We start from the raw sequence: 16,137 nt of genomic DNA on the forward strand, positions 1-16,137 counted from the left end.
CCCTCGAGACACATAAATTAGACTCCAACTCACAGCTGCAGAGGGACTGATATGATGCAAACGCAACAAGAAATTAACTCATTCAGACTAAATCATCCAAGACTGGAAGAATGCATGCTTAAGGTATATACTTAAATGTTGGATTATCTGTTTGATTATCTTGGCAAAGTACCAGATTTGCTGCTCCATGGCATAGCGTGAAGGTTGTTATTCAATCACATGTTTACTGTGTAAAGTAGACGTGTTGTTCATGTGTATGTTAAGGCTTTGGTCCAGTCCCAGTGACAGATATGAAACATGATCAATGATAAAAGGATTAAAAAAAAACAACAATAAAAAAACCCAGACTGACTGAGGTAATGGCTCAACTAAAGTCAACCATTAACTACATTAGGATGAGGTTAATGGACGGTGATTCTGGACTAGGACCTTTCTTTGTAGCACTATTCAAGTTACAGTTCTTCTATACAATCAGGCACACATACATATCAGAATAGACAGTGGGGATATTTTTATTTGACTGAGACATTATCAACATGGTATTAATGTGTAGATCATACTTTATATTATTCTGTGTTCACAAGCTATAAGATATTAAATAATTAAAGGCCTTGAGTCATTTATTGTTTATATATTTTGTCTAGGAAGGCAAGATGGGAAGCCTGGCACTGAGCAAATGAGGAAACCTTATCTGGATTGAAAATAATGGTGTACAGAGCTAGATGATACCGGTATGTGCTGATACTACTGCTGATACTGCTGCTCCATGAAAATGCTGCCTGCTGAGGGGTGAGAAACACTATTAGTTTTGAAGGAACAGTAATATAACCCAATTCATTGACAATGACTGACTAGGAATGAAAACATATGGTGGGAGTTTTGGGGATTTTGAAAATAGGCGTGACACCTGGAAGCTGAGCTCTCCAATAAAAGGACTTCATTTGCATATATAAACCTTGAAGTTAGTGCCGGCTCCATGTACAAGCCCTGATTTACATGTATGTTTGCTTAGTATACAGTAAATCTATAATTGCATTGAACTCTGCTTGTTTCAGTGTGTTTCATTGACTTTGAAGTATGTTGTGGAGAATCTGAAGAACCAATCTTCATACATAACATACCCCCTTATAGTCATCCAATGTCTGGTCCTTCACTCTTTTTGCTCTGCAGTTTATTGGTTTTTACTTTTCTGAGGAGAATGCATGCACCTGTAAAAAGGTCTGCATATTGCATTGTAGATGCATTGGACTGTAGTAGTCATAAAGCATATATAATTGTGGTGTTTTAAAGGGGAAAAACTTGGATTTGCATCTTTCCAGGAAATCAATAAATGTTGTCTTTTTGCTATGTCATAGGGTGCAGGTTCTATGCCTTAATCTTCACCGAGAGCCGTGAGTCTGTAGTATGAAGTTGTGTCATTCACTCAGTGTAGTTTTTATAGGCCTTTGTGAATAAGCACAAGAAAGTTGAAAAAAGAAAAAAAGACATAACACATAAGGTCTGGTGTCAACTTATCTTTGATGTCTGGTTCTCAATTTTTGTGACTCCCTTCCCTGAAAATTCCAAGAAAAATCAATAGTACACACACTCATGTTATCTGTCGATGAGTGCAAAAAAAAAAGCATGACTCCAAGTTCATTTTAGGTGACATCAGCAGCAGGCTGGCAGCCGGACATCAGGATGTAGCCAATAAAAGGGAGAAAACCACCAACGAGAAAACATCACATGTGTAGAAAACAAGCCGTGGATAGACAGAGGGTGTGACTCCGCCTATTGATCAAAGAACATCCTCCTCCCTTTTGTCTTTCCTTCAGTTTGGTAACTTCTCTAAAAGCAGCGTGGACGGGCGAGTTGCGAGTTGTCGGGGTTTTTTTTTCTGTCGTGGGATTTTGGCGCATCGGGCTGGCGGACCGAATCCACCAACGAGCTGGGAAATAACTTTTTCCTCGTCATTGAGGGAAGTTGTGTTTCATGGAGTCTTTGTGGAAATCATTTATTGTCATCACAACGGCGAGGTAAGAAAACAATCTTTTTCCGCTCAATCTTCAAATGTCTTTAACCACAGAGGAGTGTTTATGATGATTGCAGAATAAGGAAGGGAAACATCTGCTTTGCAAACACGAGTGAGACTTCTGAGAAAGTATGAAACATTGTGAAACTATGTCATGTAGCCAAAGCAAAACATTTGAAGTTATTCGACCTACGGTGTGGTTTTAGTTTGCCTTGGTTTACGACGCTTTCGCAGTCTGTGTGGAAATTGCTCACACTGATCGGCAGCGGAGTTTATTATTTTATTTGCGTCCTATTTATCTGAGTAGGCTGTTCCTTCAGGCAGGACAACAAGCTCCTGTGTTTTCATTTAGTCTCTGATAAGCAAATGCACTTAATAGGTTACAAATTATCTACTTGTCAAAAGAAGCTGCAAAGAAACTTTTTTTTTTCAGAGTTTAAACTTCTATCTATCGTGAGGCTTTTTTATTGGTTGCTTTGAGTTCAGTTTGCGGAAATAAACATTTTTTTTCATGTCACGTGAACTTTTTTTTTCTTGACCTGACAGCTTATCGGATAAATAATTAATAACTTAGAGACAGACTGGAGAGAACTGCATTTTTGTATACTCACTCTGTCTCCACGTGGTTTGAGGCTCAGTCTGTCAATTTGGACGGTTTGCTTTCGGAAGTCCATCACCCAGACAGAGCCGGGAGTGAGGACACACACACACACACGCACACACACACTCACTTCTGACAGATGGTCACTTTTGGGGACTTTACATAGCCTTACATTCATTTCCTGGATCCTTATACCAACCATCATCACCCTAACCTTTACCTTTGAACCCCCCCCCCAAAAAATAAATAAATAAATAAATGAATACATTTATTATTATTGTTATTATTATTATTATTATTATTATTATTATTATTATTGTAGTAATTGTAATTAATTAATTAATCAATTAATTCATTATTAATAATAAAGCTTTTTCCTAATTGGGGACAAGGTTTTTCAATTAACTTTTCTGTTATTTGTCCCCAAATTTTGTCAGATGACACACAAATGTTTACTTAAGTCATTTTTGGGATAGACTATTTACACATTACTTATGTTAATTTCGAGGAGATTTACTATATTCCTAACCATAACCACTGTTGCCAAAACCTAACCCTTACTTAACTTAATTACTAACCCAAAAATCAGTGTTTTACCAGCTGTGGACAGAGCTTTTGTCCTCACAAAGGTCCTGTCCCCAATCAACTGGATTTAAGACAGGTGCATGTCCCTTAAAGTGACTGTAGTCATCCCCACCACACATGTCCTCAATTGTGTCAACAATTAACACGTTTTGAGACCGAAATGTGTCCCTGAAAGTACGCTAAGTTAGACCCACACAACCCACACTCACACCAACACACACAAACACACATACCACAGAGTGTGGCTTTTAGTCCGTTGAAAGCAGCCCTGCTCAGTTTCCTCCATGCGCTTAAACCACATTTCTCCGCGCTTTTTGCAGATAAGTCATCACTCTGTACGCTTCTAAAAGGTGTCAACAGGATGAACTGATGAGATCTGTTAGGACTGGGGCTGTGAGCTTTCATGAGTCTGGATTTGGTCTCAATGAGGCTGTATTTGTTTTATTTCACTCTGCCCAAACGGGCTGCAAATAGCCTATGTCACAGATGTGATTATTTCAGTTCTTATAGAACTGCTAGATGTATGTAGGTAGATCTGTTTCAACCTATATTGGAATTTATGCACTCAGTCTTTCTGGTTTAACCATGTTTTGCACTGTGATCTGTCAGTGGGGAGTTGGGGACGATCTGTTCCCTAGCTGAACAACACACACACACAAAAAGATTAGATAAAAAAATGTTTCCTACATCTCGCTCACTTTGCACTTCAGTTCGTGCAGATGCTGGTATGGCAGGTCATCATTCTTTTCCCTCCTACACAAAACTGACAGTGACTGACAGATTGAGCTCATTATGCTTCCTTCAGGTGCCTATAGGAAAAGCCAGAAGTAAGACTTTAGCGTTCATAAAATCCTAACTCCTAAGAAGTATACTATACTACTCCTAAGAAGTATACTATAGCTACTATATCTGCAATGTAGCTAATTGTGTTAATGAAAATGTGTTGCACTGTGTAGATTCGTATGACATTTTACAGTAAACATGTCCATATTATGAGAAGCAAAGCAGTGAAGTATTTGCAAATAGGATGTGACAGGCTAGGCTCTAATATACATTGTAAAGAATGACATTTTTGTATCAAATCACAAATCTGTTTCTTGGTCATGAGCTCTCAGGGATGTGACTCATCCTGCATTATCTGAAACAGCTCTAGGGGCAGAACAGGAGTTTCAAATGTAACACAATACAGTGAATAGGAACATTTTTATATCAAGGTTTGGAAAAGTTACATTTTGACCCTTTTCCAACTGTCAAATATTACATAAAATTAGAGTAGAAATGAATGATTACCATTGTTGATTAATCTGCTGATTATTTTCTTGATGAATATTTTGGGTCTATAAAACATAAGAAGACAGAAAAATGACCATCACAATTTGGAATATTGTCCAGCATATTATTAAAGTAGAGCAGAAATGATTAAGTGATTCATCGCACAGTCGATAGAAAATTATTACAACTATTGTAATAATTTATTCATCACTAGCAAAAAGCTACTCAAATATGAGGGTTTGCTGCTGATTTTGTCATGAATGATAGTGAAGAGTTAAACAAAACATTTGAGACAAGACATTTGAAGTCATTACCTTGTGCATTGGGAAATTACTTAATTAATCATTGTCACTATTTTCTAATATTTTTTGGCCAAAGTGATAAACAGATTAATATAGAAAGTAGTTGCCACACTACCCTGAAGAGATTCTTGAAAAGGGAACTATAGTCTGACTGAGAGGTTGTGGTAATAAAATGCAGAATAGAAACAGCGATCTGCAGTGTTGGGTGTCACGTCATCAGGCCAAGTTGAGAGCTGCTTGATATATCAAGTGATAAGTTCTTGTTTGAGACAAGCAAGGCTGAAATGTTTTAATGTGAAGGTGATGACACATTCTGACATATGTGCCATAAACAGACAGCTGAGAAAATGAGCTATAGTGAGACCAGATATGACTCAAGTACAGTACTAAATTCATTAAGTCACATTGTGATATCATATTGTAGACGTGGCACTGAAGTGATCTGAGGCTCAACCATGAGAGCTGGTTTGTTTATTGCAACAGTGTTGTCATTGGTTGTCTGAAATACATTTTTCTCACTCTTAGACGTTCTTGTCCACTGGTATTCCTTGCATAATCAAGAAGTTATGAATCTTCCTCACACATTCCTCAGATTGTAACTTCCTTGCCAGATGCTGCATTTTACTTCCCCTGATGTGTACTGGCTAATAAGGGTTTATGTGACATACATGTGATAAACCACAAGATTCGTCAAGGTTGAGAAAATGCCTTGAGCTAGTTATCCAATGATGACTGCTTTATGTGTGCAAAGTGTTTATTTTTTTCTGCTGTGTATCCTGCTGTCCTATCTCATATCTGATGAGGAAGTTTGCTCAACCTATTTAAGAATATGGAAAGACTAAACCAATATTTGCTTTTTATCTACTTAGGTTTGGAGCCAAATTACTGTCCCATCATTGTAAAGTTACTACATGATGAGCAGTCAATCGATGCAGACCGTCATTGACCCAGTGTTTCGAAGCAAGATGCCATTATTTGATGGGACCATAGCATCAACAGGACTGCCAACGCCACAAAACATGTCTGGTTTCCTTGGTAAGCCGACTCTGCAGTACAGTGGGGCCTACTTTGCGTATGACCCGAGAGGAAAGGATGGAACAGGATTTGCTCCTCCTTGGAGCAACTCAAAGACCTCTCTCCTTGATGGCAGAAGTCCTGTGAGTCACCTCTCTGGCATAGAGGGACAAAACCACATAATTTACAGGCAAGACAGCAACTCCTCAGACGAAGGTCATTCTCATTCTTCCTCAATGCGTCATACCCCAGTGAAACAGGGCTTTGCACCATACACTAAAAGTTCTGGCATTAGCAGTCCTACTGCAGCATCAGGGGCTGTTAGAAAACAAAAAACTGGAGGTGAGAATTTATCTCCGTCATCTGAAAATTCAGTTTACTTAGCAATCCCAAAGCCGGTTTATGGACATAACCCCTGCTGTAATGAACTGGGTTGTGTGATAGGACAACAATTCAGTGTGGAACATGGATCTCACAGGATCCCAAACACTGTCTATGAGCATGATTGGATGCAAACTGATGCTCACTACAGTGACAGACTGCCCATTCAGAGGAAAGCACAAGATGCACGACTGCAACAGAAAGGTTTACAGTTCGAGTCTGGTGCAGAATCAATCAAGAGGGTGACTGTGGACACATACAGCCCAAGTAGAGCAAGGACTCTGCCTGTGTTGATTGAGCCAAACTACAGCAGTTACCCTTGCACACCAACTCGCACACTGTTTGGTTCTTTAAGTGAGCAGAGCCAGCATTTACAGACATCTCCCAGAGGCTACCCTAGCCTATACCCCTCCCATCCTACATATGAGCATATGACCTCAGAGGTTTATCAGGAACGTTCTCACATGTCCAAATATGGCCAGCTAACACAGCACCCAGTGTTTTACTACCCTCAGGCAAATGTGGAGGTAGAAAACAGGGCACAGTGTAAAGATATTGGCAGTAAGCAGAGAGAAGATGTCCCTGTTATTCTTAAACACACTCTCTCAGCCCCCCGGGACCATTACATAGTGCCTCAGCAACTTCATGGTGAGATTCCTTTGCCTAGCAATGAAACAATGCCAAATCATTCCTTTATACGGGGCTTTGACTATCCATGTTATGCAGTCCCTAGATTTCATTTAAATGCAAGCCAAATCAGAGCCCCCCTAAAAAGGCAGCATGCACTGCCTAGCTGGCACTCTAATTGCATAAATGTTTCCCCATCCAGCCCACACATGGATCTCACCATGGCCTCTGTAGCTAACCTGCATAAGAGCAAACCCAACACCAGCTTGCATGTTGACCAGCCGCATACCTCCTCACCTTTCCTGCTTGTTGACCAATCCAGTCCTAACAGACGTGTAGGCCAACCTGGAGTTTCACCCTCCAGCATACAAATTAACAGATTTTTTCCCCCACTCACCAGCCTGCACATAGATCGTCCCATCCTTTCGCCAGCTGGCTTGAACATGGACCGGCTCCTGGACTATTCGTCTTGTGAAGCCCAAGTCACGTGCCCGAAACAGCCAAAAGACCTTCCTGTTTCCCCAGTGACGTGGCTGCCCCGGTCACCTAATCACAGTTCAGATCACACACACACAGCTGTAACTAATAGCACAAATGTCCGAAAAATTATTTATTCCCCTGCTGTTGCAACAGGAAATAAACACAATGGCCCTACATCCAGTTCAGCTGCCTCTGTTCTTAAAGGGAGCTTGAAGAGAAGTGTTTCTCACTCATCTTCACCCATGAAAATAAAAGAAGAGGATAGGTATTTATGTGAAGTGGACTTAATTAAGAAACGACAAAAGATGGAAGTGGAGAATGTAGAAGTAGAGAATAAAACTGACTCTCCTCCTATGCCGGTCATTGACAGTGTCTTCAGTCTGGCACCTTACCAAGCATACCTGCACTATGCAGGTCTCAGAGTACCTCAGAGAACTGTCCCATCTTCTGAACCTCACAAAGTCAAACCCAAACAATGCATCAAAGAAAAGAGGCCAGATCAAGATCAGCAGAAGTCTGTTTTCCATCCAGTTTATAAAAATGTCTCCCCAAAGTCTGTCGTAGAAATTGTTGAACCCAAAAATATTAAAGTGGAAGAAGTCGATTCACAAGACACAGACAACTCTATAGAGATTAATGTTGGTCAGAAGGACTGCAGCAAAGTAACAATCAAAAAAGAGCCTGAAGACACAGATTTTCCTGACAACAGGCTCATTTTGGTTATTAAGAAATATGATCCTGATGAACTTGAAAGTAACCCCTCATTTGGAGATAACAACAAGACTTCATATGAGCCCAAACATGCGAAGGTGACTACACAGATTACCTCACCTTGTCAGGATGATACAAGCATACATCGTGATCAGGTGGTCACTCCTTACCCCAAACCTATTACCAAACCTATTACCAAACCTCAACCACCTGAGAACAAACTTAGTTTCAAAAACATTCCTCCTCAGTGTCTTAAACTTTCTACCTACAAAATAATTCTTCCTGATAGGAAGCATTCTTGCCCTGTTCCAGCCCAAGAGAAGCCACCTGTACAACCGGTGGCTGAATTCATACCAAAACTAGATTCCCAAATGCCGGTCCGGAAGCACTTCATTGAGCTGCACCAGTCTCTCTGCAAGCTAGTATCTAAATCTGTGTCAGCCTCTTCAGAGCAGGAGCTCAGAACTTGGTTGTCTCAGCTGGAACTGACTGAACCTGCATCTCCATCAAACAAAGTCCAGAAAGTGTCCTGTTTTTTGGGGATAAAAGCCAGGGAGGTGTGGCTTAATGAGGAGATGAAGTCAGCACTCCATAAGGTTCTTGAGAGGTTGCGAGAATACACTGCCCAGGAACGCTGTCCATTTCCACATGTCATGCGGACAGGGGCAGTGTTTCTCCCTATGTTGGTGGTGAAAGAACTGCTTTTTCCGATGGTCCAGGGCAGCTTCATTGACCAGGTCTTGCAGGAGCACAAAGTGGAACTGCGGCCCACCACACTCTCTGAAGAGAAGATCCTCATCCAGCTTCATAAACGAGCCTGCTCCTCCAGGCTCAGGAGACTGATGTCCCTCAAACACCTGCCTGACATCTACGCTGATGTGCTCAACCTTTTGTACTATGCCTGCGTCTGCAAACACCTAGGTTAGTGCACGTTCACTTCAGATTACATATGTGTGTACTATGTGTGTATAGTGAATAGTGGTTTAGTAAAAAAGGATATGTATATTGTCGAGTTGTGATGTTGATAATGAACACATTATTTTAGCCCTTATGTATTTCTGGCTGTTTTCCAAAATCATTTTGATTTGGAATTGAATTATGGTATTTTATACAGTAGCTCTGACAGCAAAACGCACTGCAATTTCAGAAAATCCATGGAAATAGACAAAACAAAAGCATATGAAACCTCTTCACTTGTTGGACGACACATGCTCAGCATTCAGAAAATCTCTGGAAAGAGAGAAAACACAACCAAAACCAGAGACACTACAAATTGAATGCAGCACAATGGAAATGATTCACAAAACAACAAGATGTTCCATGGGACACCTAAAGGCTGACATGTCTGACACATGCTGCTTTATGTCATCTACCTGCTGCATGATAGCTGATGCTTTGGTTTGTGGCTCACAAAGTTTGATTTCTCTATTTACAGCACATATGTATGGTAAGGAAGTTATAATCAGTCAATCCTGGGAACTATGTATGCATGTTGACTGAGAGTAGATGTTTTTGTGAAGATCTTGAAGATGCAAAGATGAGGCCTATCAGGAGTTCTTTCTTAATGCACGTTTAATACAGGTCTGGATCATTAGCAGCATTCATGGTACAATTTTGATGATGATACTCAGCGACTGAGAGTGAACAGCATATATATAGTAGTGCTGGCATGTCAGGTATTTCCCAAGAGGCAACCTAAACAGAATATGATCCAAGCATCTGAGGCCCTGTCAAGTACTTTTATCCAATGTGTCGGTTTCTTGTAATTTTAGAAACTCTGTCACCAGAACATGATCCACTGACCATACCGGGTATCCAATAAGGACAGTAGATATGAAAAAACATACTAACATAGACCTTAGTTAAGGTGGTTTTTATCCCTTTCTACTTATCTACCTACGGGATAGATGCCACATCTGATTGTAAGAGATTTATGACTGATAGGGGACACTCTTTAATGAAGGTAATAACAGGGTAGAGAAAGGGGCTCCAAGAATGGAAAGGCTAAAGATGACATTCCAGATGTTGGTCAGAAGAGTATTTAAGTCCTTGTGTTTGATGAGAACAGCTTCTGTATACTCTTCTAATCAGCCGATTATTAAACCAGCCTAATTGAAACTTGACTTGTGGACTGTGTCCAGAACCTTGTCTCTTGGTCAAGAAATAATTATCTGTATTTGGTTGTGTTTTCTGTATTTGCATACGTTATCTGAATGCTGCATGTTTACTGTTGAAGATGTCTTCCTCACATGCTTGTGTTTTGGCTATTTGTGTTTTCTGATGTTGCAGTGAGTTGAGCTCTCAGGGTCTTTTTTGGTATTGTCAAGTCTAACTTGACACATTAGACCAGTTACAGTAAGCAACAGGTGTCTTGATGATCATTTTTGTGAGGCAAAGCTGAACACAACTCCTTTGCCCAGCACTGGCATGCATACATGCAAAGGAAACAAGAAATGAGTGGGTAACACATTTATTTCAGGAGGGGTTGGCAAGAGTGTGCATACACATGAAAACATGAACTGTAGAACTAAGATTCATTTGTCAGTATTGTACAATTTGTCAGGCAGCTATAAAAATGTAACTTTTTCCCCTCAGTCATGAGTGAAAGCTGTGAATCGGCTTCTTCCTGTTATTTATAATAGATTGCAAGATTCACTGAAATGTTTCCTAAGATACTGTTTATACGATAGTGTGTCAGATAAGGTTCAGCAGAATTTTGGTATCATCTATTGAAAAGTTTAGTTTCTTTATAAAAACTTTGAAAGATAACACCTCCCAGCTTGTTGATTTGACCATATGATAAGTGCAACATGACTACCAAGCAACACTTCCTGCCTTTCCTTGCAGATTTCTGGAAATCCCCTCTGGGTAGACCGTGTGATTTTGTGATTTTACTGATTCTTCTGGATTTATTATCATAAATCATATTTTGGTTAACTGTATCATGGTTTTCCCTCAACCAGTTGTTAAGGGATCATATTTTCTGCATTTTTGGCCCTTTTTGTAAAGAACTAATCACAATAAGCAATACATATTCAAAATAAAATCCATTTATTTTTTACAGACTCAACCTCACCTGATGTCCAAAAGAGAGCCCAGGTATATTTATCATTTTATGTTGTCCCTCAATCTCACTACTCTTTGCTTTTCCTGATTAGACAGCAGGAAACCTCTCAGCTAACTTTCAGTCTTATCACAAAAAGTTGCATGATTACTTTATACTTGTTAAAGATGGGTGGAGGCGTGCTGAGCTGTGCTGTTTCTGGACAAATGGACGTCTTGGTGATTTTGTTAGATGGTGAACCCATGTCTAAACAGTTTGAAGCAGGCTGTGGGATCACATTACCAGAGGAAGGAAGTGACAGCCGGCAGCACACAGGGGGATTAAACTGTACCATATTTTCAGCCCTTTGGGTTGGAGAGAAATTTATGATTTCATAAGATGATCATCATCTTTTAACTGACCAGTTCCCACAAACTCATATGGGGGGACTTAATAATTTGTGTGGAGAGAAAACAGTTTAATGTCTATGTGGGTTTACACGACAAGACTGGAGATGCTTCTTTTTTCTTTTTTTTTTTAATCATCATTATTATTTTTATTTTATTTTCTGGTCAAGAATATATACTTTCATAATGAAAGAAAGCTCTAATTTCCTAAAACATCTGGCCACTGTAGTTTTTAGCAAACTATACTGATGTTACAGGAGTAAATAGTGCATTTGATGGCTATTTTCAGCTACATATTTTGTGCTCTAGCTAGTTTTTACAGCAGGTACATAGGACTCACTCAAACATTATTCATTGTAACAGAGGAACATAAAGGAACATAAAGGAATGAGGTGTCTGTTCTGCTTGGTCGTCGGTTCTGTGACATTTTGAGACATCCTGGGTCACTTGAACATACGTTTACTTAAGTTAAAGTTTACAGCTAGCCATAAAGGACGGGACAAAGACTATTTCCTTAGACTGACCATGTGTTAAAATGTAGTATCTACTCTGTCTTTGTCCTTTGTTAGGTGAAACCTGGGGGGCATCTCTTGATGCCCTGATGAATCTGAAACAGATGTGGTGCTTAGGTCAAAGGTGAAAAGTCAAGTCAGGGGTTATCGTTTTCTAAACTGACCAGTAAGTTAGAAGGTCTTTGTTTTAGAAAGAAGGAACTATATAAGGGGGAGCTATAGCTGAAGAAGGCAGAGAGCTTCAGATTGGGACCAGGACTCTCTCAAGATTGGATGTTTGACACTGTTCTCTTTTGTAATAAAACCTTCCAAATATACAAGTGAGACGTGTCAGCAGTGGTTTCCTTCTTCATCAACACATCAGGAATCTACCTATTAATAGAAACCTCAGGAACATGTCACTAAGTGCAACCGTGATTCATTTGTGTTGTAGTTTTTGGACAACAATGGAGCTCTGTGACACTGCGTATATGATATATGAGCCTTTGGCTACACCGTGAATACTTGTGAGTAGAATCAATCAGTTGTTGGTTTTGCTCTTTTCATGGGATTTGTTGTCACCAGACTTATCCTTTTTAAATAGGTTTGTTTACTTTGTTTCCTTCGACAGCGATTATTTTACGTGGCACATGCATTTTCTAACTGAATTGGGCCTAATCAAATTTCCGTTCACTGCTGATATTATTAACCGTTCACATGGTTCAGGGCACTTGACTTTGGTGTCTGAACATTTCCCTTGTCTCACTCTTGTTTTATCCCAGACTGATAGCATCCCTCGTAGCAGCTGACATTTTCCCAGCCTTCATGTTTACTCCCACAACCTTTTTTTCTATCACTGCTGAAAGGGTGTTTCATGGTGGAGGATCATGCTGTCCAATCACCATGTGTGCTGGTTACTTATAGAATAGATCCTCATTTCTTTTTTGTGCTGAATACGTGCTATGGAAGCATTGATTTGTCAACCTTTCATGAGTTGGACTTGACTGAGGTGGTTGCCTGCTTGCTCTTAAGGAATCATCTGTTGGGAAACAAAATGCTTTTACTCATATAAATTCTTACCACATCCCTCTGACTTGCTTCACCCTCGAATCTGTTTCCTTGTTAACTGAATAAATGTGATTTAACTTTTATTACTTTTCCATTTTGTCAGCAACTTCATTTCTATATATCTGACATGTTTTTATATCTATTTTGACCTCTCCCACTTGTTCTGTTGCAGGATTAGACACGGGTGACTCTGTTAACAAAGAGCAAGATGAAGGTTGTGAAACGTCTAACAGCTGCAGGAGTTCAGTCTCTTCAGACATCACTGCCTCACCAACTTCACCCGCCTCACCCTCAGAGTCGCACCCACAGAGACATCCACAGGATGAAAAAACAAAATCACACTTGAACAGGAATAGAACAAAAAGCAGAGTAAAGAGCAGTTCACGGCGTCTGTTTCTGGACAGCAGTTTGTCAGATAAGGAAGAAGCAGGTGACACAGAAAAGACTGAAAGCGGAGGCAGACCAAACACATTTAGCAAGAAAAATGGGAGTGGTCATCAGTGTGAAGAGGCGGAAAATAGAGGAAATGAGTGTGTGGTTGCAGAGGAGGACTCTTGTGAGAATTCATGGACGTGTCCTTTGACCTTGGACGAGCTCCCACCATCTCCCAGTGACAGAGAAATGGAGGAACCCTCCAGTTTGCTTCCTGTTTGTCACTCTTCAGGACCCTCCGAGCTCCCTCAGCTTGCATCCAAAAGTTGTTCGGGTGTGATTCTCAAATTGAGGAGGATGTTTAGCAAACCTGTGAACAGAAAAAAGGCTCGCTCTAAAGTAGTGTCAGACTCATTTACTGATCCTTCCCTCTCGCAGACAGAGGATGGGGAGGGAAAGAGGAACAGCGAGGGGGACTTCCACACGATGACGCCCAAAGTAATCCACAGGTGGCAAAGAACAGGAAGCTTCTCTTATGCCTTAAGACCGCTCAGATGCTCTTCTAAAAGAAAACACAGATCTCTATTGAAGATCAAATACTGTCCCTACTTGTCTGCCTGCCACAGCGCTGAACACAGGAGGCGATGGGTCCTGCGTTCAGCTGTCCAGAGGGCTCAGAGGGCCATGAGGTTCTACTACCCAGACCTGGTAGGAAAGAGGATTCTTCATCTGTATGAGGAAGATGACAAGTCAGAAGTGTGGTACAGAGGAGAGGTGCTGCGTATTCATGAGGCCAACACCAACCCCCTAAAGACTATATTTGAGGTCAGGTATGACAGTGAGCCAGAGTGGAAGTACTACCTGGAGCTGCTGATAGACTTTAAAAAAGGCTGGCTCAAAATTGAAGATTAGCTTCCTCAAAAAAATGTCAATGTTATGTCAGTTTTTGTTTTTGGTTACCTTACTGAGTGCAATGACAGCTTCTATCAGTTTTTACTTACCCCTGAATATCTGTCTGACTTCCTGAAGCTGGACTGGATGTTTTTTTCTGTAACAAGCTACAAATTGACTGGGTGCATTTTTGTAGGGACAGACCGTAAAGCCAATTTGAAGCATTTTGTAGATTTTTAAGCTCTTTTATTGGACTTGTCAATCAGTGGCATTTCTGATTAATGCACAGGTTAGATTATAGTTATCTGAAAGAAAAGTCATGACCATGTTGTGCTTACTTTAAAAAAAAAAAGCAGATGAAGTTAGGTATTTATATTGATTCTTAAGTCCTTGATATACACTTTTATGTTTTAAAATACATTCTGAGTGAAGTTAGTGACTGGCAGATATTTTCTCTATTCTGCCGATAAATAAAAAAACATGGGGATACTGTCAGACAGTATCAGCCACATGAATATAGGTTTACAGTAAAAGTGCAAGTCTTGTATGTCGGAGCAAAGAGTAATTTTCACACGATCATTGTGGTTATTTCATTTTGTGTTACTGACGCTGGACAGGCATTCATGTACCAAGCTGCTCAAGAGGTCTTTTTTAATGGCACACTGGCTGAGATGTCCCCATTTAATAATGTTTTTAATCACTGTGAACTTGAAGACTTTCACCTCAAATTGCATTTTATATTAATTTTGTATAATTTTTGTAGACCTCCTTAGCTTTAATTGTTGAACTGTCTGAATAAATGTTTGTAATTACATGTTTTGTTATGTTCTTGGTAGGGTTTTTTTCTCCCAAAAATGTTTTTCCATTGATGGAATACCACAGCTTCTCAACTCACTACACAAGGATTAAATCTATTTCAAACAGCACTCATATAGCATGCAATATTGAAAATCTTTGTTAAAATGGTGTAATTATTGAGTCAGAATCAAAACTATTACCGTAACCCATCACCCCACAATTAGTGAAACTGGATCTCTCCAATTGTGGTTTCCCCACATCAGTTATCACTATAACTGCTAACATATTACTCTTAAACATGAGCAGTGAGATGAACAGCACCTAAAACCAGAAAGTGCAGTTTAAATACAGTGTCTCTGTCCCCATCCTGTGGCGAAACCTTTAGTTGCACGTTCCGTCTTCACTATGAACGGTGCTGTCCAGTTCTTCTCTCACAGGTGAAATTACATAGAGGAAGTCGGTTTACAAACGTCAAAGACAAAAACATGATGTCCATCATCAAACAACCACCCATGCCAGAAGGATGTTTGCAACATTTTGCACTTTAATGTTTTCTCCAAAACAGACAACTATTTTTTCCCACATTTTTACACTAATAGGAAATAAAACACCTTTGATAGCATAAAGAAAAGATATGTAGAAAAGTATTAAAAGTTTTTGGATGTCTCAATTTAATGCAAGAAGCTGCTTCTGTTACTTCAGACTTAATGTTGAAATGTTCATGAACTACTAGCAGACACAATGAAAACAGAGTGAGCCCTGGAGAGCATTTTAGCCTAATGATCACAGCTATAGCTGCTATGTTACCTGCAGCTCAGAGAAAATAGCCCATCTTTTGTTAATATCCTTTTAACTTGTTATCAATGCTTTGTGACTTAAGAAAAGTGGTTCTCAAAGTGTGGTCCAGGGACCACCAGGGGTCCTTGAGGGGGTCCAAGGGGAATGATTTATTTTCACTATAACTGAATCTATAAGTAACACAATGACAGAATGTATGAATATTTTAGTCGTGAGCTTCATACATTTTCTGTAATGACACATTTAATAGAAAAAAAAACCTTATCAGATGAGAGTCTGTGCTCT

The 16,137-nt window shown here is 39.8% G+C and overlaps 1 protein-coding gene across 1 annotated transcript; it reads left to right on the forward strand.

The window, feature by feature from the left end:
• The first annotated feature begins 1,850 nt into the window (after positions 1-1,850).
• Positions 1,851-15,183, forward strand: c5h15orf39 (chromosome 5 C15orf39 homolog). Its single transcript, XM_053319146.1, has 3 exons — positions 1,851-2,015; positions 5,641-8,905; positions 13,166-15,183. The coding sequence occupies exons 2-3, from the start codon at positions 5,683-5,685 to the stop codon at positions 14,275-14,277; spliced, it is 4,335 nt and encodes a 1,444-aa protein (XP_053175121.1). The 5' UTR covers positions 1,851-2,015; positions 5,641-5,682; the 3' UTR covers positions 14,278-15,183.
• The last annotated feature ends 954 nt before the right edge of the window (positions 15,184-16,137 follow it).

The sequence above is a fragment of the Scomber japonicus genome, chromosome 5 (genome assembly GCF_027409825.1).
Source record: "Scomber japonicus isolate fScoJap1 chromosome 5, fScoJap1.pri, whole genome shotgun sequence".
Lineage (NCBI taxonomy): Eukaryota > Metazoa > Chordata > Actinopteri > Scombriformes > Scombridae > Scomber > Scomber japonicus.

What these genes read in the sequence shown, in the direction of transcription:
- c5h15orf39 (XM_053319146.1), top strand. Translation starts at nt 5,683, where the DNA reads ATGATGAGCAGTCAATCGATGCAGACCGTCATTGACCCAGTGTTTCGA. An exon ending in CTGCGTCTGCAAACACCTAG is followed by an intron (nt 8,906 to 13,165) that starts GTTAGTGCACGT and finishes GTTCTGTTGCAG; the next exon opens with GATTAGACACGGGTGACTCT.